The sequence below is a fragment of the Leishmania braziliensis genome, chromosome 6, assembly GCF_000002845.2.
Source record: "Leishmania braziliensis MHOM/BR/75/M2904 complete genome, chromosome 6".
NCBI classification, from domain to species: Eukaryota; Euglenozoa; class Kinetoplastea; order Trypanosomatida; family Trypanosomatidae; genus Leishmania; species Leishmania braziliensis.
The window spans coordinates 81,462-107,981 of record NC_009276.2 but is presented as its reverse complement, the minus strand read 5'-3'; the positions used below and the strand labels follow the sequence as shown (position 1 = coordinate 107,981).

Genomic DNA, 26,520 nt, shown 5'->3' with positions numbered 1-26,520 from the left:
CGCGTACACAACACAGAAGCGAACAATCAGCCAGGATCGCCTCACGTTGGAGGTAGAGAAGTTCGCATTTTTCGGTATCCTCTCTCCGTGGTGTCTCCCTCGTCACTCTTTGCTTCTCTGTAGTTTTTCGGCACCCCGACTGACGTGGTTCTTTTCTCTCGTATTTTCTTGCTCAACCCTTCCTTACCCAATATAGACATGTGTGCGTGTGCGCCACTAGCCTGTCTCTGTCTCCCTTCGTCTCCTCCGATCAATTACGTCACTCAACTCGTTTGCTTAGTTTCTCCCTCCTCCTTTCCAGTGCTGTGGGATAGCCACGTGGACGTGGCATGCTCGCCAGTAGGTATATGCACGCCGCTGCGTATCACGCCTCTGCGAATGAAGCCGATGAGGACGAGCTGTACGTGTCTACTATTTCGGCTGATCGTTGCAGCAGTGACGATGAGGGAGCGCCGGACCTTAAGGTGGAGGGCAGTCCCATTCAGCAAGACGGCTCGCCTGATGTGGGGGAGGTGAGAAGGCTCGCGGATGTCTCGTACTTCAGTGACTATGCAGAGCGGGAAGCAGGGCGTGATGACCAGGCAGCACTGCCATCTCTATCGCTGAGTGGCGATGGGGTCGATGAAGAAGACAATGTGTGCAGTCGAAAACTGCTTCCGCACCTCTGTAGAAATGGAAACGGTCCACAGGCGATGGCAGACGTCATGGTGGAAGGAGACGCAGAAGGCTCCTGCGACGTCGAGTACGACTCCACTATGACAAGGGATAGAGACGAATCATTTCCGACCCCAGTGCTAGAACTGGGCGTTGTTCTTCATTCAACAAGGATGATAGGGTGCGACTCACCCCTGAAGAGTGAGGGAGGGCGCAGGAAGAGCCGGCTGGACCCGCTGCGATCCCTACCCACACCGTTCTCCAAGGAATCAGCTGCAGTTCACCTCAAGCAGCCGCAACTGTCGCAGGACGTGTCCTGTTGTCACCAAAAGCTATCACACTCCCCTCCTCGCACGTCCGAGAGGCGCTTCGAGCGGCAGCCCAACGCACTACCCTATCGTGGAAGACCTTCTTTGGCCACGGTGCGTGGTAGTGCGGTAGTGCCGCCGTCTCCACCCGCGCCAGAGCTGAACGCTACCGCTTCCTGCAGGGCCGATCAAGTTCCACGTGGGCGCCGGCGAATGACCTACGCCTCGTCCTCTCAGGCGTCTACCCTGGACAGTATCGACGCAGTGCACGTGCTGCCACTCACAGATATGCTGAAAAGCAGTAACCCTAAAAGATGTGGAGGAGGAAAGGGGACACCTACAGCTACGCCGACAACACCCCCGCGCGTGGCTGCGCGCAGCTGTGACGCTCGCGTCTCTCTCTCACCCGAGGACGACAGAGCTGCCGCCAACTCGCCGCCACCACGCCCTCTTGCCATGCCAGCGAAGACATCTATGGCCCCACCGACACGTGAAAACGGCACTCTCATTCGCGTGATGCACCCGACCCTCAATACCACAGAGCTGATGTGCCCACTGACTCGTGTGGTGCGAGACCGTCCGCCGCGCGGCGCGCCGCTGATTCTCCAGTGCACGGGTCACATGCTGACCCCAACGCGGACCATTCTTGTCGACGACATAATGACGGAGGGCGACGAGGGCGAGGAGGAGGGTACCGTGACAGCTGGTCTCTACACCAGCGCGTACACTGAGACATACGACAGATCCGACCTCCCCCTCTCTTCTTCCGTCTCAGCAGATGGGGTACTGCTGCGGAAAGGTGGAGGGGAAGGCGGTAGTGGTAGTCGTGACACCTCGAACCGTTCACCCACGCCGGACCCGGACTTGCACCACGGCCGCACCTGGCAAGCCACTCGCTCTGGAAGCCCACTGGTCTCACTGACGGACGCACAGTTTATTGGTGGTAATGCAGCTACAGTGGCCTACCAGCAGCATCCGGAGCTGCGTCACCACGGCCTCGATCCCTCGCCTTCTTTGACACCGGCCAAGACATGGAGAGAGAAAGAGGTGAACGCGGTGCCAGACTTAATCGACTTCAGCGTGGAAACTGAGGCTATGGAGGCCAGCTGGCAAGATGAGTCTCTCGTCCTGTGCGGGTACTCTGTCGAGCCGATCCGTGTGGGCTGTGACACAAGTGGACCGCCTGAGGTCCGCCCTCATCACGAAGTACCGCGGTGTCACTCCTTCCCCACGTTCAGCGCGAATGGCGCTACTGCGCCAGGAGCAGATTTTCCAAAGGAGAGCAGAGTGCTGTTTTCGGCCTCGCAGGCTGTGGAGCAACTGCAAGCCGGTGCAGATGGCGTGGAGGAGAGATGGGCCCGGCTGCCGGTAGCGGCGCCGTGGTTGCCACATCCCAGACGTCTCGAACGTGACGCAGTTCAGACGGTCGCGCGTGAATGGTTGCCGCGGACGTACACTCACCCGCCATCACGCGAGGCATATCCTGATGCTCGCTTTACCGAGGATCTTCCTCAAACCGCATTTCCGGATCCGCACGACGTGCGGCACCTGGTCGAATCGGTTGAGGAGATGCCGGGACCTGGCCGCGCCTTTCATCCTCCAGCGTGGACCTCCAATGTGCCCAGCGAAGGAGCCGGGGCGCTGGGCGGTTGGGGCTCCGGACTATCCTTTGGCAAATCATGTCATTTCAGCGATTCTGGTGAGTTTGCCCAACCCACTCCGTCGTCGCTCAACTCTGCCACTAGGTGTGAGGACCGCAGCCCACTCACAGTGCAACGAGAGCGGAGGAGAATTCTGCACACGCTACTCGCGCGACAGACGCGCTCTTCAGAGAGCAGTAGGTGTGCTACCGTGTCACACAGGTACGCCGGTGCGCAAGAGAGCATGCGTTCCGCCCGCCTCATCGCACCGGCGGCGGACTACGTGGCGACGCAAGAGCAGCTGCGAGAGCAGCGACTTGCAGTGGAGGCAGAGCGAGCGCGACTTGGTCTAGTGATGGATATGTGCGAGGCAGTGCGGCCGCATGCCCGGGACTTGCTTCTCATGTTCCTCCTCCTCGTGGAGGAGTCGAACATCCGATGTCGGCATAGGCGACGGGGCCAAGTGCAACGCCGCAGCAAGCCGACATCGACCCACGACACTGCCTATAGTTTGCCCCTCAACTCGACGGTGTGGGAGGAGAGTCGAGTTACGTACGGCATGTGCGCGGAGGCGGTGAACTGCGTGCTGGAGAGACATGGTGTGACTCGGATCCGCGCCACCCGAGAGTTGTGCCGCCGTGTGGTTGCCTGGAGTCAGTACCACCGCCACTGCCACAACCTGCCCACTCAGCGGGAGTCACTGCTGGGCTCGCTGCATGGTACGGCGGATGACACCTCTGTGGAGTACGCCACCTTTGTTTCCTCTGTGATGGAGTTTGCGGAGCAGTACCCGGCCTAGCACCTGCAGGGCACGAGTGCGCCTTATTTGTCAGGTCTGTCCTGTGCTCGCATTCTGGAGATTTGTTTGTTATTGTTGACTTCGCTCTCTCTGTGTTGGGAGAGGAAGGGGGTCTTGGCTGTACTTCGATGGCCACTACGACACCGACACGCCTACACACACACACGGGCCATCATCATCGTTGCTTTCTTGCGCAAGAGCAAAGCGAACACTGTAAGTACGGCAAGTAGCTCCCCTCCCCATATCCCTCACTGCCGCGCTTTTCCAGACCGAACAGCAAAAGAGCAGCAGGTGCGATATGACACGATACGCGGCGCTGCTAGCTTAACCCCCTCCCTCCCCCTGTGTGTGTGGCGCTTGTACTTGTGCACAAAACCTTCTGCCTTTTTCACGTATATGGGCATTTTCCCCCCTCTGCGATCGGCTTTGCGCGGACACGGGGGGGGGGAGAGAAGGGGTGAGGGGTGAGTAGGTAACGGCGACTCTGAGGAGGGAGGTTCTCTGCACTTAGGTCACCCCCTCTCCAGTCCTACCCGGAGCGCCCAAGTCTTCCACTTCTCCAGTCCATCACCGCTGTCTCCTCACGCCATCTTTTCTCTCTTGCCTCTCTGCCTCTCATCCTTCCTTTCTTTTCCTTCCACTAGGTTGACTGTCTCGTGCAAGCCCACAAATCTCTCTCTCTCTACCGCACTTTTCCTCCCCCTTCCCTACCCGCTCCTTCGCTTCCTTTCTTTTCCTTCACGGTGAATTTTGGACCGACCCAACCCTCTCAAAATATCGCGTTTTTCTCTCCCCCTTCTCGTGTGTTTTCCTGTCCTTTACCGGCAGCCTCTGGTGGTGTCACTCTTTTTTTTTTCCTCCGTGCCTTCCCCCGCATTATACCCCCCCCCCCCCCCCCACGCCAATTCGCGTATACGCCACTCTCCCCACTTCCTCTCGCTTTCCTGAGCTCAACAAGATGCAGGCAGAGAGGAGAGAAGTGAACACAAACCAACAACAACAACACCCCAAAAGAAAGAGCAACGCCAAGCTTGCAGCCGCATAGCAGCCAACTGCCGAGAAGACCACGAGAAGGACAGTGAGTTTAACACTCGCCTTTGCGTAAACCTCTCCGCGATCGATGACATCGAACATGTGAATCAGGCTGTCTACAACGCAAATGTGGCTGTTGGAGAGGAGGGCCACTACACCCACCCCGATGCACGTGTGCTGTTCGCAAAGGTACCGTGCCTGGAGCGCATCCCAATCTTTGGCAGGAGCTGTGAGGGCTACGGGCCTCGCTGCACCTTGTCACTGGGCCTCGTATACTTCCTGAATAAGGGTCTCGGGTACAACCTGATGAACTACGCGAGCTTCGCTATGTTCACTTCCCGCTTTGGCGTGTCGGGTGTGCGCTACCAGCGCCTGGCCAGCATTGCCAAGATGGGCTTTTCCATCAAGGCCTTTGTTGCCATGGCATCCGACTCGGTGGTTGTATTCGGCTAAACGAAGCGCCGGTACTGTGCGGTGGTCTGCGTCGTTGGCGCCGCTCTTACTGTAGGGTATGGCTCTCTGCCGAAGGAGGAGTCAAGCGCTAACATTACGGCCGGCTTCGTCTTTCTCACGAGCTTCTGCATCGCTAGTGTGGACAGTCTCTCCGAGGGCCACTACAGGCGCTACATGCGCCGTCACCCCGGGCCGGGTCCCTCCCTCGTTATCTGGATCTGGTGGTTCATTCTGTCGGCAACTATTGTCGCCGCCGTTATTCAGGGGCCGCTATCGGACACGAAGCTGCCACAGGTTGACCTGTTCGTTGCCGGTGTCGCTCAGCTCCTCAGCACTGTCTTCTTTGTGTTGAACTGGTATGGTGAGGGAACGAACAACGAGGAGCAGCTGACGGATGCTCTGATAGCGAAGAGGGATCTGAACCACGCGCTGCGGGAGCACTAGCTTGCGTCGTCGTCCCGGGTCACGTGCAACAGCAAGCAAGAGGAGGGCACGAGGAACTCCGACCTCAAGAAGCCCACGTCAGAGGAGGCGGCTGTCTGTTACAACACTGAGGGGGAGCTGAACGACAGCTTAGCGCTTGACACGCTGCATGATAGCAAGGAAATGACCTAGGATGAGGTCCCCGAGCTGAACATTTTGAACTGCTGCGGCGGCATCATGGAGATCAACGAGGACGTCTGCCTGCGCAACTGACGCATCCTTGTGTGCAGCTCACGGATAACATGTTTGGTGATCATCATGGCGCGAGTTACCATCTTGGGCACGCGCTGACAGCTACTGTACGCCTGCATTGCGGTGGTGGTGGCGTGTGGGACTTGCGCCTTGTGGGCTCTACCGTTCCTCATTCGCAAAGGGGAGCATCTACTTCTTCAGCTACGCCTTCCTGTACCTGCAGCTGCCCCCGCGCGCTGGACAGCTTCTACGTGGCGTCGAAGGAGTGCTGCCCTGAGGGTCCGCATTTCACCTATACTTTCTACAACACAATCAGTGCCGTGATTGGTAACTTGGCTGGTATTGCGGCCGTCGCTGCGTTCCCGTGCCTTTTCTCGAAGCACAGCCTCCCGCTTCACGCTCATGTTTACGTACGTCATCCAGGTGCTCGCCTCCGTCTTCGACATCATCCTCGCGCAGCGCTGGAACCTGCACATTGGCACCCCAGAGCACGCTATGTACCTCTTAGGCGATGCCATCGTGTACGAGGTGAGTTACTACCTCGCCTGGATGCCAACAGTGGTGTTGCTGTCTCGCATCTGCCCCCGCGGCACCGAGAGCATGGTGTACGCGCTGGTTGCCGACTTCGGCAACCTTGGCGCCTCCCTGTCGAACACGGTGGGCTCCCTACTGATAGAGTTCAAGTGGCCCACCACGACGAAGGGCACGGGTGGCTTCTCGAATGTGCCGATGCTGCTCTTGGTGGGCCACATCCTCTTGCCGATGCTAATTGTGCCGCTGAGCTTTGTGCTGGTGCCGGCCGCGCGTATCTGCGACGACATTGACGTCAACGGCAACACCATCATGAGGAAGGGTGGGTCACTGCACCAAACGCAGCACTGCGAAGCCGGGGAGCCAATCAGCAAGTTGCACCAATAAGGGGTGAGTGTGCGAGTGCGACTGAAAGGCTGAGCGGCCGCTTACAGAGGTCCCCCTACACACACAGCGGGATGGTGAGAGGACACATGTCTAGCAAGTAGCATGTGGGTGCGTGGGTGAGGAGGCATTGGCGGGGTGTTGCAGCAGTGCCTTTGCACCTTCGCCTTCTTTCTACTCTCCCCTTCCTCAGTGCGAACGCCATCGTCGACAGTCTCTAAGGGACCGTCATCTCTCTCTCTCACTCTCTCTCGTAGCCGGCCCCTTTCTCCTCCTAGCGGAGCGCGCCCACAGATGGACGCGACGCTTTTTTGTTTGGGTTTCCGGACACCCTCACTCCCCACCCCGTCTGCCCACCTAAGCAGACGAAGTCGCGTGCCTCCGAGTCTTTTCTTCTTCTTTTTCCTCTTTTTGCCTTTGGTGTGCTCGTCATCGCTTAAATCGGGAATGCGCCGTGGCAGTTGTAGTCCCGACCGTGGGCCAGCACAGCCAGCCTGTGTCTGTGGAGGGGGCAGCTGCGGCTGTGGGCGTACGTTTGAGGTGCTGCATTGCACCTCTGCTGTAATGTATATCGTCTCATCCTGAATATGGTGCTAACTCCCTCCCTCACAATCTTCAGCGGCACAGCTAACGTAGCGGCCCTGGTGTTTCCTCTGAAGGAGGCCAGAGGAAACACCCCGCGTCTCATGAGGCAAGTCAAGTGCGAAGGGCCAACGAAGGGAATCGGGATGGAACCGCGGAAAAAAGAAAGGGAAGTGATGCATTTCAGCAAGAGAGGCACCCACCCACACACACACACACACACACGTAGGCGTTCGTGTCTGTGTGTGCGTGTGTCTGTGCTGCCCATTGACGTGAAACGGAGCCTCTCCCCTCTTGCCTGGTTGCCGGTGCCGACGGACTTTTCTGCTTTGTTCGGAATACTCCGAGCACCTACCGGTCTTTGCGGCCTCTCTGCCCCGCCTCTTTTTGTGTCGTTTTTTGTGGTGGTTGTGCCCTTTCTTTTGCAGGCCATACCGCGCTGCCGCTATGGCCACTCGGCACGACGGTGTGGGAGGGAGGGAAGGTGTGGGCGCGTGTGGTTGTCTCTCTCTCTCTCTCTCATTGACCACCATCCTCGCCTTTTTAGATCGCCTTCCTGTCCGCGCGCGCGCATCTGCAAGAGGCGAGGATGGTGGTCAATGAGAGAGAGAGAGAGACAACCACACGCATTCCCACGAACCCAAGAACCTACTGAAAGGAATTTCGGAGAAAGACGAGACGAGAAGTACCCCTTCAATTCAATGCTTAATGGGGCACATGTGCGGGTGTTGCGTAAGTCGATCCCGGCCTCTCCTCCTGATTTGCATTCGCCACCGGCACCAACACCGCACCACCCTTCCTTCCTCCACCCGCTCTTTCTCCTTCGCATCATAGGAGGGGGATGTTGACATCCATCGCCAGTGAAGGGGTGTGCATGTCACCACACCTTCAAGGAGTCGACTGTTCCCCTGCTGCTTTGCTGCCACTCTCGTCTTTTACTCTGCCCTCTCCTTCCTCGCAACACCCACCCACCCACATGTACTCATGCGCGCGTGTGTAACCATACACATGTGAGCGTCATCCTTTTCTAGCTTTCCTGCTAGCCTCCCGGCCCCCCTCCTTCCCACACGCCCGATGGTGCTCCACATCTACCACGTCACCGTAGGGGAGAAGGAGTTCCAGTTTTCTACCAACATCGACAAGCGCACGCAGGAGACGTATCGGCGTGATGTGAACAAGGCCATCGAGGAAGTCAGTTCCACCATTCTCGAGCAGCTGACCGGCGGAGATGCGCTGTGCTGCACATGCAAGGCAGCGCCGGCGACGCGGCTGATTCACCACACGATGCTCTTCGCCGAGACCTTCCCCCCACGTGTGGAAGACCTGCCGCAGCAGGTGTGCAACTCCTCCAACTGCGAAGCAGTGGCGAAGGCGAGTTACCTGATGGACATGGAAGATGCCACCATGGCCCAGGGGATGGTGAGCCCCAACGGGTGCTTTCACTGTCACAAAGGGGTGCGAAGCGCTGCTTCGGCCGCTGCTGCTGCTGCGACGACGACGGCAGTACCACTTCAGCGCTGCAGTCGATGCAAGGTGGCCAAGTATTGCAGCGTCGAGTGCCAGAAGGCGGACTGGAAGGTGCACAAGGGGGTGTGTACTCCCGCGCAGGTGAAGTGAAGAATGACGCCGGAGGAGGAGCGGAGGATGAAGAGATGAGCCTGCGCAGTATCCACCGTCACACGCACACACGCGCTCTTTTCTCTGTTGTCTCGCTCCTGCCTTTTCTTGTCGCTTCTTTTTCTTGGTGCCGCGGCGCTCCTGCTGCTGCTGCTAACTGACCCGCTCCACGGCACCCCCACCCTACTCACATTCCTCGCACGGAAGGTACTGCCGCCTCTGTGCGTGCGTATGTGTGTGCCGCTTCCTCGCTTCTACAGAGTGTGGATCACGTACGCACATGTTCACCGGTGCTGTCTCACGCAACCGCATAGGAGAATACAGGTGCGTGGCTTAGAAAAGAGTGGGTGAATGGGCTGGCAGCAACGACCCAACGAAAAGAGAGGCGTGTGAAGAGAAAGGGTGCGGAGGGAGAGTCAGTTGTGAGTGGCGCTGTACTTCGCTTCTACAACGCTAACGTATTTCTCTCACGCAGACTCTCTTCGCTCTTCTTCTGCACGTTCTCGTTGCTACTGCAGCTCCTGGACTCACGGCTCTTCATCTACCCCCCACCCCACCTCTCTTCCTGATTGATCTCTTTCCCTTCTTGAACTCATCTATCGCTACGAAGTGCAACGGCATAAGCCGCCTGTGTGTGAGACAGACAGACAAGAGACGGACGAACAGCCACACGACATCGCGCTCTGGATTTTCTCTGGACTCACCGAAGCTAAGAGAACGCGGCGGTGGTTTGTTTATGCGCGTTTCGTGTGTCCTGTCAAATCCCCATCAGTGTGAAAGCGTGCGTTTAGCAGAAGGCAAGGCATCGGCATGATGACCATGGAGAGTGAGGAGGGGTGCACTGCTCTAATACAAAGTGAGTCGGCGGGAGGAGGGGCTACCACGACGGCAGGTACGACGCTGTCTGGGTGTGCGTGTCTCCGTGTGCGTCTGTAGGCTTATGCGTGTGGGCCTTATGCACGTGCGTTTTCTTCTTCCCCATATGGGTGCCTCAGACCGCAGCAGTCTTCTTGGCTACGGCCATTCACCACGCACTGCTCTTCGCTTCTTCACACCTCACCGACGCCCTTGTGCAGAAGCCCCGCACAGCGCCGATGCACCGACGTGCCCCCTCCCTTCTTCTGGTTGATGACCTCTGCAAGCCACATCTTCCCTGCAAGCTTTGATCACATAAAGCGGCAAAGGAGAGGAAGGGGGCAGTGGAAAGGGTGTGCAGCCGGTTGCTTCACTGAGACTGGGGGGGGGGCAAATTAGCACTCGCTTTTCTTTGCACTTCACCTCCCCCTCCTCTACGTACGCATCACCCTCCCCGACCACTTCTTGGGGTCTCTCTCCCTCTTACAAGCAGAGCGATACGGGGTCGCAAACATACAACTTAGCACACACGCACACAGACGCACGCACGTGCAGCAGCGAAGTGCATTTGCATGCAAGGAAGAGCACACGTATCTTCGTTTGGGTCTCTTCATAGTGCTACTCTGTTGTTTTATCACTGCTGTTGTCCCTTTCGCCGTTCTCGTCGCCGTCTTAGCACACGCTCATCAGGACCCCCCCCGGCACCATCGTGTCTTCTTCTCCGAAGGTGGTGTACGGTGTGCATCTGCTTTCTCGATCGTTGCTGACGTGTCCACCTGCCCTGTTAATCACTGTCCTCGGGTGAGGCACCGGCTGCCAAAGCTGTATCACGTGGCGGTGCTGCAGCCGCTTCGCTTTATTTCGTGTGCTTGACTCGTCACTGAGTCTCCTGGTATCGTCCAGCGCGGTTGTTCTGGGCGGCAGGGCACACTGGAGGAGACCAGAAACGACATCGAATGCGCGCAGGCCGCACGCGAAGCCAACACCGGAGCATGAGGGACAGGCTATAGGTCACTTGTGGTGCCCGGCAGGCTCGAACACCTGCAAAGCTTTCTCTCTCCAACCGGTGTCTTTCCCTTTGTTAGCAGTAAACGTCGCCACCACTGCTGCCGCCGTTCCTGCCGATTCCACCCGCGTATCTTGTAAGTTTCGCATGAAGCCGTCTTTCTACGCTGTGGCCGTTGGCAAGGCGCGTGGGATTTACTCGACATGGGCGCAATGTTCTGAGCAGGTGACTGGGTATCCAGGAAGCATCTACAGAGGCTTCCAGACTTTGGACGAGGCCAGAGGCTTCTTAGCCGCTCATCCGCTACCCTTTACTGGCCCCGCAGTGAACGTTGACGGCGGCGGCGGCGGCTCTGTCACTGCCCCGTATCCAGCCAGTCGCAAGAATGACGCCCTCGGAAGCAGTGCTTTCAAGGGGCGGCTGAAACGGGAGACGAGTGACGACTTCTTAACAGGAGAAGACGCGGTGACACTGCGGCAGGCGCGACGGCGCCGTGCGGATCACGCACAGATTGCCGCCTCTCCTCCTGCGTTGTCCTCTACATCGACCTTTCTTTCTGCAGCGACTCCTTCGATGGTAGCCTCGCGCCCGCCTGCCACCACCGCCATGACAAGCCCATCCGGGACTTTCGTGGTGGTCTACGTGGACGGTGCGTGCAGCCACAATGGCACTTCTCAAGCGCGGGCTGGCTACGGTGGGTACTACGGCTCCCTGTCAGATCCCCGCAACTTCTCGTGTGCGGTGCCGCTGACGGAGTCTCAGACGAACAACCGTGGAGAGCTGCGCGCTGTCATACACGCGATTGTTCAGGCGTTCATCGATGCCGGCGCCCCTGCAGATGCGCTGGAGGCGACCCACCGCGTCGACCCATCCGCGTGGCCCCTCAGCGACTTCTCACGACCACTTCTGCATCTTATCATCTACACAGACAGCCGCTACGTCATTGACGGGCTCACCCGGCACGCGAAGGCGTGGGTGCAGAATGGTTTTCTGCTGTCGACGAAGGGGCCAGTGCAGAACCAAGACCTGTGGAAGCAACTGATCCGGCTGCGCGACCGGTACAACACGCTTTACGCGAGGCAGCAGTACGACCAGCAGCGCACGCAGCGATGGCACGGCGAGCACTGCGGCGAGGCAGACCTCGTAGAGCCGCTGCGGCACACGTGCCACAACACCCACAACAACAAGAGTGAAGGCATTGAGCTGATTCACGTGCGAGGCCACTCGAAGGTGCACGGCAACGAGATGGCCGACTCGCTGGCGGTGAGTGGGTCTCGACGGCACACACTGTAGTGCTGTGCGTGCATGTGAATGTGAAAGTGCCCCTGACGGGTGCGTGACACAGAAAGCGCGAGGTAGCAGCTGCATGTATGCGCGCACCACTACCCCGAACGCATCCTGTTCTCCAACCTGTGTCTCTGCGTACTTCACCGCGTCGCCGTCACTTTAGTTTGTCGCGGATTCGTCAAACCGCTTTCCTGGCGCGCCGTCCGCGGTTGCTGTCACGCACACGACCAGCTGCGTACAGCACCGGCAGCATGGATCCGGAGGTGAGGGGGCGGGGGGAGGGAGAGAGAGCGCCGTTGGGCGCAATTACCTACACATCAGCACGCTTCTATCGCTATCTTCTTGGCGTGTACACGGCGTGCGCTAGTAGAGGTCGCTGGCGGCTCTCTGTTGATGCATGGCGGGATGATTCTGGTATTCATGGAAATGGGTCCTCTTCACTAGTATCGTTGACGAACTTCTCGAAGCTGCGGATTTCGGTGATGCATGTGCGGCTTCGAGGGAGGGGGAAGTGCCACTGACGCAGTTGGGCGGTTGCAACGGAGTCTGGGATGTCGTCGTCATCCCCCCCTTTCTCTGCCCTTGCCCACGGAGGCCTGTGAACCCTGTGCAAAGTCGCGGGTTATGGCGAGTGTGCCATGAACGTATCGCAGCAATGGCGTCCCGACAGCGATTCGGTGCGATCCAGCGGGGACGGGCTGCACGTGTGTGTGAGGGAGCAGACATCGCGCATTCGGCTTTACCACGCGCTTTTACGGAAACCGGCCAAAATCTGCCGCGGGTGCGTCGAATGCGGTGGATAATACTGCCGCGCTGGTGTGAGGTTTGGTGCCACCCCGACCGCCGCCGCCGCCGCCGCCGCAGCTCAGCTGGCCTCGATCCGTTAATCGGGTGCGACGCCCCCCATCGTCACCAGTCCTCTGGCGAGAACCAATGCGAGAGACAGTGGTGACCAGTCTTCTTTTAGCTCCATTGTTATTGCTGCCACGGACGCAGAGCTGAACACCTGCCCCAACGCCACTTGTTCCGGAGGCCATTGCATCATTGTGATTACCGAGTGCCACTCCGAACTGATCAGCCCTCTCACGCGAGGCTATGAGGTGACTGGCGCTGTGCTGATGGCGATCTTGGTACTGCTGGCAGCGCGTAGCATCTGGCTGCTGTGGTCGGGGGGTGACTGGCTTGTGAGGTCCGTTGAGGGAAAAATCTATCGTAGTCCCAGTTGAATGCTCGATGTGTCTCAGTGCTAGAGAGTTAGCGAATCTTTCTCTGCAAAGTGGCGGAGAATTCTGCCCCCCCCCCCCCCCACTCTCTGGTTGCAGCTGCTGTTGCTGTGGAGTTTTGCAATGCAAACTCAGAAACATCCGCATGTGCCACACACACACACGAATGAACAATTTGGCCTGCCTCTTATACGCGTGCATGGGCTTCCCCCTTACGCGGTGCGCGTACAGTTGGGAGGGAGGAGAACGCGCCGGCTATTGTGCACATGCTCGACTGCATTTTCGCCATCTCTCCCCTCTGACAGGCCTCTTACTTCCCCCCATTGCATCGCTGCTTGGTGCCGCGGTGGTCGCTTTTCGTCTCTTTTTCCTTCTGCTGCTACTGCTCTCACAACTTCCAGGCTGAGCACCGTCAACACACACACACACACACAGACTTACACAGCCACACCGATAGAGGCTAACAGGAGCCACCACACAGGGGTGCACGGACCGTGTCCACACCAGTGCCTGTGACTGTGTGTGGGTGCACACACATGAGGCCCCCTTCCTTCCTCCTCATAGACTTCCAATAGCACTACAGTACAGAGTACATCATTGCAGATCAGCTACAGACCGCCTCCCCCCTCCCCCCACCACCACACACCACACACACACACACGGGTACAGAGGAAAGTGAGAGAGTGGTTCATCGACTACCGCTCTCTCGCTCTCTCTCTTTGTGTGTGCCCCTTTGCGCTGCATTATCCATTTATAGTGCCCTTCTGCAGTGCCCTTTCATCCCCGTGCTGTTGCGGCTGCCCCGGCCTTTCCTTCACTCACCCCCTCTCGGCCAGTCCTCCAATGTGGGTCATTTTCTTCCAGGGCACGCCGCACTTTTGGTTGATCGGCGGGAAGTCCTACAGAGTCGGCAAGAAGGACTGCCACATCATCATTCAAGATGACCGCAGCATCAGCCGCACGCACCTCACCATCACCGTAGGATTGCAGTTGTCCACGGGGGCTGGTGGCGCCGGGGAGTGGGCCCCTCAGCCCATTTCACTGCTCGACTCCTCCACCTACGGCACCACCATCGTGGCATGCGGAGAGGAGGCCGACGACGCCGAAACACATGACACCCCACATAGCGGGGGTGCTAGCCACGCCGGCAGTGCCGGGGCTGCGTCATCTCCTACACTGGGGGCAGGTATTCTTGGGTTGTGCTACGCCCCCGCTGCAACTGCAGCAGCAGCGGCAGCCCGCAAGCGGCAGCGCTCAGGCATGGCCTCGGGCTGCAGGGCACAGCTTACCCTGCAGCTGACCAAGGAAGTTCCTTTCCATGTGCCGGTGCATCGCTCCTCCTGGCACCAGTTTACCATTCAGCTAGGCCATCATAGCACTGCGCTGAGGCTAGTGTGGCTGGACGTGTCGGTCTTGTGCGAGGACGTGGACGTGGGAGTGCAAGCCAAGCTGTTGGATGGGCTGCGCTGCTGCGGTGTGCGGCAGGAGACCGTCCCTGTCAATACCCAAGCCGTGAGTGCAACCGAGACGCAAGGCAGCGCTGAGGGACGCGTGTGCAGCGGACTTTCCCTGAGCCAGCGGTCGATGTTGCTGGGCACACCTTTGGCGACTCCGATTCCCGCTTGTGTGACCGCCGCAGCCGCGGCTACTGGCGAAACAGCACTCTCCTCAGGCGTTTTACCCTGCTACAGTACGGTGAACTTCTTGGTGACGAGCACTGTGCAGCCCTCGATCGCGGTCGTTGCGATGCTCTGCAGGGCCGTGCCCATCGTCACCCCCGCCTTCTTCGTGGCCATTTGTGACCGCACCTCGCCGCAGATTCCGCTCCCCGATCCGTTGCACTACTTGCCGCCCCTGTCTCCTTGGTGGTGCGACTTCCTGATGCCTATGCTGCCGTCCGCCGACGAATCGCGCCCCTGTGGCAGCGATGCAGAGGGCGGCGGGGTCTCAGCGGCCGCGTCCACTTTCACATCTCCCTCCAGCACGGTGACGGCAGTGGCAGGCGAGCCAGCAGCTGCCGCGTCACACCTGCGCTACTTCGCTCCACAGCCGCAGCGCCGACAGCTGTTTAGCGGTGTTACCTTTATCCTTCTGCAGAGGTCGCTGTACAAAGAGGTGCTAAATTACCTCGATAGCACTGGTGCCCGCGTGGTCTGGGAAGATGGCGGCATTCCCAGTCTCTCAGCCCCACTCTGCTCGTCCACTTCGTCCTCTCGAGCGGAGCTTGAGGCTCTACAGGCATTCTTTGTGCGTCATCAGCGGCATGTGTTGCTCTTCAACGAGACAGAGCCGCTGCTGCCGTGGCCGGGGTGCGTGAATGTTGTGCGACACGGCCTGAGCCTCTGCAGTGTCGAGTATGGCACGCTCATCGATGCGATTGTGACCATGCGGCCCTTGCCACTGTCAGCGTATCCGGCCGATGCGCAGATGCCTCAGACCATTGAGGAGGTGGAGGCTCGCGTGGCAGCGGCAACGGCATTGTTATCCACCTCGCTCGTCTCCACGGCGCAAGCGGCGGAGGAGGAGCACACGCAAGACGTTGACGAGCAGGAAGGACGCCGGACTGACGCGCAGCCGCTCTTCCCGGAGCTGAGAGGCGGCGGTGGCGGTTCTTCGGGTACGGTGCTCCAGCCCGGTAGCGACGCCGGTGTGGGCTACGGTGATGTACACGACTCTAGTGTCTACCGACGACCACGCAAGGAGGACATAGACGGGTGGGTAAGCTTTGGGAGGCCCGCCACCGTCGCGCCAGCGGGCACCGGGCACTCTGTGGACAGCAGGTCCAATGCGCATGCCACTGGGCGCACAGTGGAGTTGCACGTGGGGCCCTACTCTTTGCCCCCCTACCCGTGCTTCGAGGATGCCAACGCTGCCCCTGCCGATGCGAGCGCAAGTGGCGCCGCCGCTGTCGAATTCGCACGCGGTGTGAAGCCCTTTGTGAAGCAGGCGCTCCCTCTTGCTGAGCCGCTGGTGGAGCTTGAGCACTGCGCTCGGCGTCAGCTGGCGGTAAGCATGGTGACAGCTCGCGTGCCCACAGTAGACGCCGAGGGTATCGTGCCAGAGCACGTGGTGATGGGCAGCAGCAGCCTGGCGAGTCGTGTTGCGGAGGCGACCAGTGCTACCTTTAATGTCTTTGACACCGTGGCGCACCATGCATCTAGCAGGCGGCGGGGAACGGCTACACGACGGGGAGCACGCGGTGGCGGCGCTTCTGCTGCCGCGGTCAGGGGGCCCGCGGATCGTTTTCGCAACTGCACGGTACGCGCCGCGCGGTGTCGTCCGGCGGACAGCGCCGTGTCTGTGGAAGATGACGAGGTCATCATGGTGGAGTCTGTCGAGGCAACCGCCCCGCACGGTGGTCGTGGCGAGGACGCGTTTCACATATTCGATGTCGACGGCATATTCTGAGAACGTCTTTGTTTGTGCGCGCGGACCTTCACCAGTGGCGGCGCGCGCAAGAAGAAGAATAATAATAATTGCTGCCTATGCTCGCTGAGAGCAGTGACACCGTCTGCGGTGTAGGGCGGAGGGTGTGTGTAGCTTCATCACTCACACCACTCGTCCCACAGGGAGATACAGACAAGGGGGAAATGTCGGAGTTTCTGCAGCCTCTCTTTCTGTGCGTATCACCCGCATTTCTCCACCTCTCCTCCGCCTACTCTTCCCCCCCCCCCCCTCTCCCTCTCCCTCTCTCGTCACGACTATGATGGGCCTTATTCTTCGGCTCTTCTCCCCCAAATGTTTATATGCGACATGACCATTGGTGGATGAACTCCCACCACACGCACTCACACGCACGCATGCCCAAGCACGCACCGGTTGCTTCTTGCCACTCTCAGCAGCTACTCTCATCACTACACCCGAGCACACATACATCTATATCGATATAGCCGTGCACTTGTGTAGGCAGAGGGGGCAACAACTCTTTCCGTTGTCCTCCTCCTCCTCCTCCTCTGCGTTTCTGCTGGTGCTTCTGTTATTTAGTGTTTCTCAGTGCGCCGAACTGTGCAGACTCAGCCCCCCCCCCCTTCACACTCGTGTGCACATCACTCGATCTGCTTGTCCTTCTCGTTTCAGGTAATGGACTCGACGTACAAGGAGCCGAGCGGCGCAGCTGTGCCGACCAGCTACGCAGTGCTGAGTCTGCCGAGCAAGGCGACCATGCGCCGCAAAGGCTACAACCCGGATGACGTGAACTACAACGGCGGCCTTGCCTTGCACCCGCTCGCCACGTGGAGGACGTTCAGTCTGCCAGATGGATGTACATACAAGGATGCCGTGACGGCGGTGCAGACGGCCAACGCGAAGCCATGGGGACCGATCAAGATCCGCCTCAACTTCTCCGATGGCCGATACGAGCAGTTCGAGCGGGCGGCGCCGTCCGTCATGGATTCCCTTCAAAGCACCACGACGTACAACCCAAATGGCGTCTTCAAGGAAGAGACCCTGTCGTTGTCAACGATGCGCCGCGCGCAGCAGCAGCCTCGTCTTCGTCCGCTGGTGGACGAGCGCGGCCACCACCTCAGCAGCAAGCCTATCCCACGCACCTTCGCTCCTGAGGAGCTCTACAAGAACTGCCCTCCGCCGGTACTGTGCCAGCCTGGCTATGATTTCACTCCAGTAAGCTACAACACGTTCCTGCTGAAGCCGCAGGACCCGCCGCAGGGGGTGCGCAACGTGCAGAGCAACTTCACGCACAGCATCTGCGACTACCGCCCGCGCTCGTACCTTCGCCCGGAGGGGGCGACGGGGACTACACATGCCAGCCGTCATTGCCACTGCAACGAAGTGTTTCAGGTTGGCGACTACACAATGGACTTTGCCTGTGAGGGGACGACGGTCAACCACCGCAACCGCCTCGTGATGAAGGATTACTCACGCATCGGTACGCTGAAGGCGAACTCCTCTGTTGTTGGCCGCCGCCACGCCCGCAGGCCGCGCTTTGGTTGCACTGCCATGGCGGCTAGGGAGTCCAGCGCTACCGCGGTTTCCTCAGCAGCCGACGAGGAGACGGCGTAGGCGTGTGTGCTCGGCGGTTGAAGGCTGAGGTGGTGATGATGGCGCCCTGTGGATGTATGTGTGTGTGTCTCAGATTATGAGTGCACGCCTGCTGGGCGAAATTTTGTAGATGCTGTTCTCTCTCTCTCTGTGGGTAGGACTGGCTGTGATCCTTCTCTCGGCTGTGTGCACTGCGACTCCACCCCCACCTCCGCTCTCTGTTCTTTGTCTCTCCTTCTCCCACTTCTCTGCGCTGGCCGAGCCGCTGTCGCCGTGTGTCGCCTCCTCTCTTCCTGCTCCACTTCTGCAGCAAGATGGGCAATCCGTACAGGCAGAAGAGAGGGGAGAGGGAGAGACTTCTCGTTTTATGGCAGTTGATGCACAGCCGCACACGGCCCTTTAGCTTCTGCCGCACTTCCTTTATCTTTACCAGCTCGCCTGCTCTTGCCGCCCGTCCCTCACGCGCTCGTTTTTCCCTTCCCGCCGTTATCGTTTTCCCTCTCGCGCAGCCCCCTGCTTTTCGCCCCTTTCCTTTTGTGGTGCGTGTGCGCGTGCTGTGGACAGTAGAGAGGCACCAGGGATGCAGCATCGCTCCTCTAAGAGATGGCGAACGTGTGTCTTGCCATGTGGCGGGATTGCACGGCAGAATCGTCTCTCTCTGTCTGTGGCTGCACGTGTGTCTGTACATGTAAAGTTCTCCTTCGCAGTCTTCAAGAAAACGACAATGACAACGGCAACAAGGGAGCGCATCTCGGCATTCCAGTAGAGGCAGACAAAAAGAGACTGAGTTTGTGTGTGCATGCGTGTGCGTGTTGGGTAGAAGAGGCCGCCCTCTCTCTTTTATTCTTCTCTACATGCAGGCGTAGTTCATGGAAAGGTGATGATGCCACGCTGGATGTCATCCAGCGTGGCATCAGCCACACACCCGTCCTTTCTCATTGTCTCAACCTCTACCGGCGACGCCCGGCCTCGTGGTTCGATCTCCGCCTCACATGTGTGGAATGGACGACTTGCAATCGACTCATGCACGGCCACCGCTGCGATTGCCGATCCATCCTCGTCCCTTCCTGCCCCTTCACACCATCACCCCCCTCCGTCTTACGCGTTTCTCTTGTTGTTTGTGTATGTGGCTGTACATGACGTGCCTAAACATACGTACACCCCCTTCCCTCTCTTCCTACACGCATGCGATCATGTGGGATGAAGTCTACACGCGCACATACATGTGTGTGCATCTTGTTTCTTTCCTCCTCTCTTTCCCTGTTGGCATCCCCGTCTTCAGTTTCACCATCACCACCTCCTCCCCTGCCCCAAGCCCTTTCGCGCTTTCTGTTTGACTGCCATCCCATCCAGTCTCTGCGGAGCGTCTTCGAAGGTCCCTCTTCGAACTCTGCGCTTTTTCTGTTCTTCTCTCTTCCGTCCTGGAGGGGGGGGTGTCGATACACACACACACACAAGGGTAGTCGGTCCATCTCTCTCTGCGCGTGCGTATGCGTAAATCGCTCTTGTTCCTCTTCCTCAGTCTTGCTTTTTGGTTGCGTGTTCTGTGTGTATGTGTGCGTGTACGCGTAACCGTGATCACTTTCCCTCCCCCCTCTCTCCCTGATTGTTTCACCCCTTGTGGCTCACTCTTCTCTATCCCTCTGTGTTTCTGCGTGCATACGTGCTGTTGGTGCGGTTGTGATTGCCGTTGTGCAACAAAGCTCCGCTGACCCCTGGGAGACGCTTTCTTCTCGCCCGTTGGTGCTGTTGTTGTTGGGGTGTAGTCGTGGCGGAGGTGTTTGCGCGCGTCTGCAGGTGTGTAGTCCCTCTCTCTCTACGCTTTCCAGCGACCCATTCATACTCGACTTCATCGTTTCGCGTCAACATCGCTGTTGTTTCTCTCTTTGGCACCACTTCCGAGATAAAATCGCCACCCACACAACTCCACCGCACCCCACTGTAACGGGCTGCCGCCGACACAGGCAGGCGCAGTCAGACACCCCCCCCCCACACCCCCACACACACACCCACACACCCACACACAAGCGCGGCGGGCAAAGACATACGTCATCGTCGTGTTGTCCTGTTGTTTTTATCCCTTTCGTGTGCGCTCTCTCTCTTCTCTTTTCTCCCTCTCTCGTTCTCCTTCAGTCACTATCGCTGCGCTCTCGGCTTATTCGCAGGCGTGTCCGACCTCTCTCTAGCTGTGCTGCCGCCCTTGTTGCTCTCTTCACGCTGAAGGAGGTGCCACCATGGGTGTTCCCAAATTCTTCCGCTGGGCGGCGGAGCGCTTCCCCTCCATCATCACCCCTTTCAAGGACTCGCCACCACCGGTAGACAACCTCTACCTCGATATCAACGGTATCATCCACAACTGCACGCACCCGAACGATGTAGACGCAACGCGGCGCAGCCCGACAGAGAAGGAGATGATTCAGGCTATGTTCATCTATCTCGAGAAGCTCTTCAATGCCATCCAGCCGCGCAAGTACTTCCTGCTTGCCGTCGATGGTGTTGCGCCGCGCGCGAAAATGAATCAACAGCGCCAGCGCCGCTACCGCGCCGGTTACGAGATGATGGTCGCGCGCGAGGAGGCGCTCGCAATGGGTGAAGAGGTGCCGGAGGAGAAGGACATGTTCGACAGCAACTGCATCACTCCTGGTACCCCATTCATGGTGCGTGTGAGCACGGAGTTTCAGTATTTCATCACAATGAAGCTGTCCACCGATCCGGCGTGGCAGAGGTGCGAGATCATCTTCTCCGGCCACGACTGCCCTGGTGAGGGCGAGCACAAGATCGTTGATTTCATCCGCCGGCGGAAGATGCAGCCTAACTACGACCCCAACGAGACCCATTGCATGTACGGCCTCGATGCCGATCTCGTCATGCTGGCGCTCGCCACACACGAGCCACACTTTGTACTGCTGCGCGAGGTCGTCACGTTCGGTCCCGGCTCTCGCAAGGAGCGGGAGCGGCAAGAGGAGGATGAGGCAAAAGGCCTCGTGAAGGACAAAGCGTACCACAAGGCGGACGAGTTTGTGCTGCTACACATCAGCGTATTCCGCGACTACCTCCAACTAGAGGTGAAGGACTACCTGGCAAAGTCGAAGAGCAGCACAAAAATCGACTTTGAGCGCATCATTGACGACTTCGTCTTCATGTGCTTCTTCATTGGTAATGACTTTCTGCCGACACTGCCGACCATCGGCATCAACGATGGCAGCATACCAGTGCTCCTGCGCCTCTACGTGGATAACTTGCTCAGTAAGAACAGGTACTTGACGCACAAGGGTGAGATCGACTGGCGCAACGCCGAGGTGTGGCTGAACGAGGTGGGCAAGCTCGAGTTCGAGACGCTGCGCCGCCGTCAGCAGGAGGAGGCGGAGTACCAGAAGAACCGCGCTCGCCGTGACCCCACCCACGAGGTGGACACCACCTCCGCGATGCCTATTACATCGATCCTGGAGTTCAAGCAACGCTACTACGGTGAGAAGCACGGCTTCGTTGGCGGCTGGGACGCGAACAGTGAAGACATGCGCCGACTGCGGGAACACTACGTGGAGGGGCTCATGTGGGTTATGCATTACTACTATCAAGGCGTGCCTTCATGGAAGTGGTTCTTTCCGCACTACTACGCACCCATGGCGAGTGACCTCGTGAACCTCCCCGGCATCTCTGCCCGCGTGACGTTTGAGGTCGGCAAGCCCTTCCAGCCGCACCAGCAACTGCTGGCCGTGCTGCCGCCCATGTCATACTTGTCCATGCCCAAGGCCTACTGGTCTTTGCTACGCAGCCCGAGTAGCCCACTTGCCAAGTACTTGCCAGAGCACATCGTCATTGACCGCGAAGGCGCGCGTGCGCCGTGGGAGGGAATTGTGCTCATTCCATTCATCGACGAGCGCACGCTGCTCGCCGCTTACGAGTCTGTGCAGCAAAACGTCAGTCCTGAGGACGCCGCGAACAACGTAAATGGGCCGCCGCTGCGGTTCCGCTATGACGGCAAGATGACGCCGTACGAGCTGGAGGATCAGATGTTCGGCTCTCTCCGGAACGTCTTCGTGAGGCGCGAGACGTACGCGTTTCCTCCCATCGACAAGTTTATCCCACAGCTGTGCCCCGGCGTGCACGTCGGCACGCAGCAGCTTGAGGGTTTCAGCACCCTGCAGTCGAAGCGCGACCTCATCCAGACGATCTTCGAGGCCGGAGTCGTGACGATCTTTGGCCGTCCCACCAAGAACGACAGCCTCATCCTGCAGATGCGCGACTTCTTCAAGGCCAAATCGATCGACCAGGTGGCAACGCTCGTCGGCAAGGAGGTACTCGTCGGCTTCCCGCATTACAAGCGCGCCCGTGTCGCCTGCGTGAAGGATGTGCACAAGTGCATCACTGCCTTATACAGCAAGGAGGGCACCTTCAGCGGCACCGAGGAGCACAAGAACAACCGCGACGAGTCGGCTGCTTTCCTGAGGGAGGCGGAAACGCACGCGCGTTTTATGAAGTCACAGCTGGGCCTCGCCGTGGAGCAGGTCCACGTTCTTGTGTACGTGCACCGCTTTAATGGAATGCAAGTGACGCGCAAAGGCCGCATTGAGCGGCACTTTTCGACCACCTGGACGTGCTACCCAATCCATCTTATCTGCACCCTGGAGAGCATCGACATGAGGGAGGACAGCCGCTACGTCGAGCGCTACCGCAGCGAAGGGGACAGCGCATTCGGTGCCCGTTGCGTCTACATTGGCCCGCAGCCCAAGTCAAAGAAGTCGCAGGTGGACGTGTACGGCTGCTGCGGCACAGTTTTGACGACTGGCCAGCACGACACGGCGACGCAGCAGGGCGATCAGCTGACAGTGCGCCTCAAGGTGTTTCAGGAGCCGCTGCGGCTGCCGGAGGAACTGCTGCAGTTCGCTGCGCTGCGCAACTGGACAGCGCTGCCGCAGGTGGCGGCCAGTCTCGACATTTTACCGCACACCCTCACGAGCATCTGCAGCTCCCTCGTCACATCACCGCAGTTTGGCTCTCGCGAGCTAGGGCTGTGCCTAAAGTTCTCCGGGCGGTGCATTGCCAAGGTTGGGTATGCGAAGCTGGTCCAGCACAACTTCAACCCATGGTACGTGGGGAACAAGGACATCTTCTCTCGCATGGAAAAGGACACGGAGGACATCGGTTACCATTTGGAGATGGGCGAGAAGGGCGACTTCGCGGGCAATTCGAGCAACAATCGTGGTGGTAGCGGCACGTGGTACTTCTCCCGCGACGCGCAGGAGCTGATCCACGACTACGTGAAGCGGTTCCGTCCACTCATCCAGTACATCGAGGCAGGTGGCGTAAACTCACGCAGCCTTGAGCCACAGCAGTTTCTGACGGGAAAGTGGCGCGACAAGGACGCGGCCGAGGTGCTAACAGATATTGAGACGTTCTTGATCGAGTCAGGGCTGCGCGAAACGCCGATGATTACGGCTACGGAGGAGGCCTTTCCGCAGCAGCTGCTCGAGCAGCTCGAGATGTCGCTGCAGGAGCAGCAGAGCCGCAGCTTCAAGGAGCTCTCGCTTCGGCAGGTGAGCCGCAACCAGCTTTACTTTCCTGTCACTTACAGCAGTAGCGGCCATCTCGTGCCGCTTCCGCTGCCGAAGGAGCAAACCTTCTCTCTGGGCTCGCGGGTCACGAACTGCCGCGCCACGGGCACTGTTCCCTTCGGCATGCAGGGCACGATCGTGCGCCTGCTGGCCAGCGGCAGGGAGGCTGAGGTCGTGTATGATACCCCCTTCACAGGAGGCACTCGACTTGATGGCCGCCTCAAGGACACTCGCGCCGCCATCACCAAGCTGTCGGCGCTTCTCGTGCTCAAGTCGACGGATGCACCGCAACCACAGCCCGAAGCCCAAGCCCAGCCGCAGTCGCAGCCTGACATGAGGGCCGCTTCAACCGCCTCTACGGACGGGTCAGCGAGGTTGAGGGAGCTCGAATTCCTCCTGCAGGCGAACGGCATTCACATAGACCCATCGGGCAAATCCACGGGGTCTCCACCATCGCTGCCTGCGGCGTTTCAGAACCCCGCGACTACCGCGGCTCGCGCTGGCCTGGCCGATTCTGGTGCCAGCCATAGCCTCACCGCCGGTGCTAGTGCAAGCGTTGTGCCGCGGCCGCGCAGTGCGGCTGCACCGGAGCAGACGCCGGCGTCAGCGACACCAGGCAAGCGCTCTACCCCCGCCTCCGCCACCGCCCATTTGTTCTCCAGCGCGTCTTCATTGGCGTCGGCTACAGGAGAGTCCCACACCAGTCCCGCGAGCCTCAAAATCACGGCTGCCCCGGGGAGCAGCGGGATCAGCCTCCAGGACTTGGCCAAACACTTGCCCACCTCCACCTCCCAGCTCTCGCCCGTCAGGGTCGCCTCGCCGGCTAGTCACGCTCCAGCGTTGACTGCGGCTGCGGCAACGACGACAACGGCGCCTACCGGCATCACCATCCCTGCACCCAAGTCTGCACAGCAGCACCAACACTCGCCGCAGCCTGTTTCGCCTCCGCCACCTGCGCCAGCGACTGCAGCGGCAGCGTCGGTGGGGACGGCCTCGCTGCACCCAAGCAACGAGTCGAAGGAGGCGTCTCCTGGCTTGACCACGTGCCCCAAGCCGCGCAGCCTGCACGTCATCCCGGGGGACTTCCTGAGTGGGCAGTTCAAGATCAAGTACACGAACACAGGCTCGTTGTTCCGCAGCTGGCTCAACACTTTCACGGCGGAGGCGGTGAGCAAGACCCTCGCCGAGCTTGAGGCAGGGGAGAATGCGAATCCCACGTGAAGACCACCGTCGAGATGCATGAAGGATGCGTAGGGATTCATGCGCGATGTCCTGCGCGCGCGTGTGTGTGTGTGTCGCCGTTGCTGATGTTGATTTGTTTGTGTACTTCTTCCGTTCTGCACTTGTCGCTTTTCTATTGCACTGGTGCCCTCTTTCACTCGATGATGGAGCTCTCCGTCCATGTCCACCATCCTCTGTGTGCTATCCGCCCCTGTCCCCCCCTCCCCCACCTGATGTGCATGCCCTCGTCTTCCTTGCAGAGTGAGGGGTTTAATACATGCGTGCACTCTTGCATCGATGTAGATGCCTGCGTATGTGCTCATGCGGGTCGCATTGGAGCTATGCTTCACTCATTCTCCCCCCCATGACGTTCTTCCATCTCTCTCTAAGTGGTGGTGTGGGAGAGAGAGATGGAAAAACATGAGAGTGTGGCTTTGATAGCGACACGTAAAGCAAGCGATAGCGGTTGTCTCTCTGGACATGTACTTTCACGTGTTCCCCCCTCTCTCTCTCTCGTCCCTTCTCAGTGAGTGATGAGCCGAGTAGGGCGTGTCTATCGTTTCTATCTCTCGTTGCCACCTCCAACGCGTCTCTGGTTGCTTTAACCTCGCGCGCTCCTTCTGTGTGTATGCGTCGTTGGTTATATTGGCGTTGGATGTGCTGATGTGTGTAGCAGCCGTCTGCACTTTCATCCATTCCACTGTGTTTCGCTCTTGAACACGGAAGTGTCACTCTGATCAACAAGGCAAGGGGGGGGGGAGTCAGCACCCTACTCGCAGCAGCACACTCGCTTAGGATCTGGTTAGGTGAGAGGCAGAGTTCTCTGTGTGCGTTCTAACGCGGCTCCTTCTCTTGCCCTTTCGTCTTCCTTCCCTTACGTCTCTGCAGTGGTATGCCCATTCCTCCCTCCCTCCCCTCATACCGCCCTTGCATGCACGCCACCACCCCTCAGCCTACACGGACCGAGACCCTGTCAAGGTATGGGGAGCAGTGAAGTGGTGTGGGGTGTGAGGACTCGCTTGTTGGCTGGCACATCCACCTGCGTGTGCGCGTGCTTTTGCGGGAGATGCCTCCTCTCCATCTCAATAGGCGCGGCTACCAAGAGGGTGGGAGGGGTGACTCAACATGCGCACGCAGCGCTCGCTGTTGCTGCAAGTCGCACACTTGTCCTTTCCCCCTTCTCTCACTGTTTCTCTCCTACCCCAAAGAGCTTTTTCTCATCCCTGCATGCGCATTCGCACGAACGCGCGCACGACGATGCCAGGAGCCCTCCCTCTGTCTCTCTTTCGCTGCCACCATACGCCATCGTCTCTTTACTCGGCTTCTTGCTGGTTCACTCGTCTCGTTGCGTGCAGTCTCATGGCTATCGTCGTGTGACGAATCGCCCCCCTCCCCCCCCCCCCCCCCACACACACACACACACACACACGCACACAATCATCGAAACCCGCAGTCAGCACGAGGCAAGACTCAAATCTGCCCGCGACTGATCACTCGCTCGCTTTTTCTCTTTTCTTTGGGCGTTTCTTTTGCCTGTGCTTGCGTGTCAGGCACCGGTGGGGGTGAGGGGTGATTGACGACCTACACACGCGCACACTCTCTGCCGCCGCCTTCTTGCACCGCTCTTTCCTTCATTTTCTACGTCTTGTTTTAACTCTCTACAGTCGCATCGTTGTCGCCTCCCTCCAACCGCCTCACTC

At 59.0% G+C, this 26,520-nt stretch overlaps 6 protein-coding genes and 1 pseudogene across 7 annotated transcripts; all 7 read left to right on the top strand.

The window, feature by feature from the left end:
• Positions 1-329: 329 nt before the first annotated feature.
• On the top strand, positions 330-3,401 carry LBRM_06_0300 (conserved hypothetical protein; the record flags this gene model as incomplete). Its single annotated transcript, XM_001561916.1, has 1 exon — positions 330-3,401. The coding sequence occupies one exon, from the start codon at positions 330-332 to the stop codon at positions 3,399-3,401; it is 3,072 nt and encodes a 1,023-aa protein (XP_001561966.1).
• A 1,338-nt stretch (positions 3,402-4,739) lies between these two features.
• LBRM_06_0290 lies at positions 4,740-6,479 on the top strand (annotated as a pseudogene). The gene is given in 2 exon segments: positions 4,740-4,883; positions 4,887-6,479. Coding segments are annotated over 2 exon segments (1,737 nt in total).
• Positions 6,480-8,132: 1,653 nt separating this feature from the next.
• LBRM_06_0280 (MYND finger domain-like protein) lies at positions 8,133-8,675 on the top strand (the record flags this gene model as incomplete). Its single annotated transcript, XM_001561915.1, has 1 exon — positions 8,133-8,675. The coding sequence occupies one exon, from the start codon at positions 8,133-8,135 to the stop codon at positions 8,673-8,675; it is 543 nt and encodes a 180-aa protein (XP_001561965.1).
• Positions 8,676-11,142: 2,467 nt separating this feature from the next.
• Positions 11,143-11,829, top strand: LBRM_06_0270 (putative ribonuclease H1; the record flags this gene model as incomplete). The annotated part of the gene is made up of 1 exon (XM_001561914.1): positions 11,143-11,829. The coding sequence occupies one exon, from the start codon at positions 11,143-11,145 to the stop codon at positions 11,827-11,829; it is 687 nt and encodes a 228-aa protein (XP_001561964.1).
• Positions 11,830-13,889: 2,060 nt separating this feature from the next.
• On the top strand, positions 13,890-16,454 carry LBRM_06_0260 (conserved hypothetical protein; the record flags this gene model as incomplete). The annotated part of the gene is made up of 1 exon (XM_001561913.2): positions 13,890-16,454. The coding sequence occupies one exon, from the start codon at positions 13,890-13,892 to the stop codon at positions 16,452-16,454; it is 2,565 nt and encodes an 854-aa protein (XP_001561963.1).
• A 672-nt stretch (positions 16,455-17,126) lies between these two features.
• LBRM_06_0250 (conserved hypothetical protein) lies at positions 17,127-18,065 on the top strand (the record flags this gene model as incomplete). The annotated part of the gene is made up of 1 exon (XM_001561912.2): positions 17,127-18,065. One exon carries the CDS (start codon positions 17,127-17,129, stop codon positions 18,063-18,065), a length of 939 nt encoding a protein of 312 aa, XP_001561962.2.
• A 2,213-nt stretch (positions 18,066-20,278) lies between these two features.
• Positions 20,279-24,820, top strand: LBRM_06_0240 (putative 5'-3' exonuclease; the record flags this gene model as incomplete). Its single annotated transcript, XM_001561911.1, has 1 exon — positions 20,279-24,820. One exon carries the CDS (start codon positions 20,279-20,281, stop codon positions 24,818-24,820), a length of 4,542 nt encoding a protein of 1,513 aa, XP_001561961.1.
• Between the last annotated feature and the right edge of the window lie 1,700 nt (positions 24,821-26,520).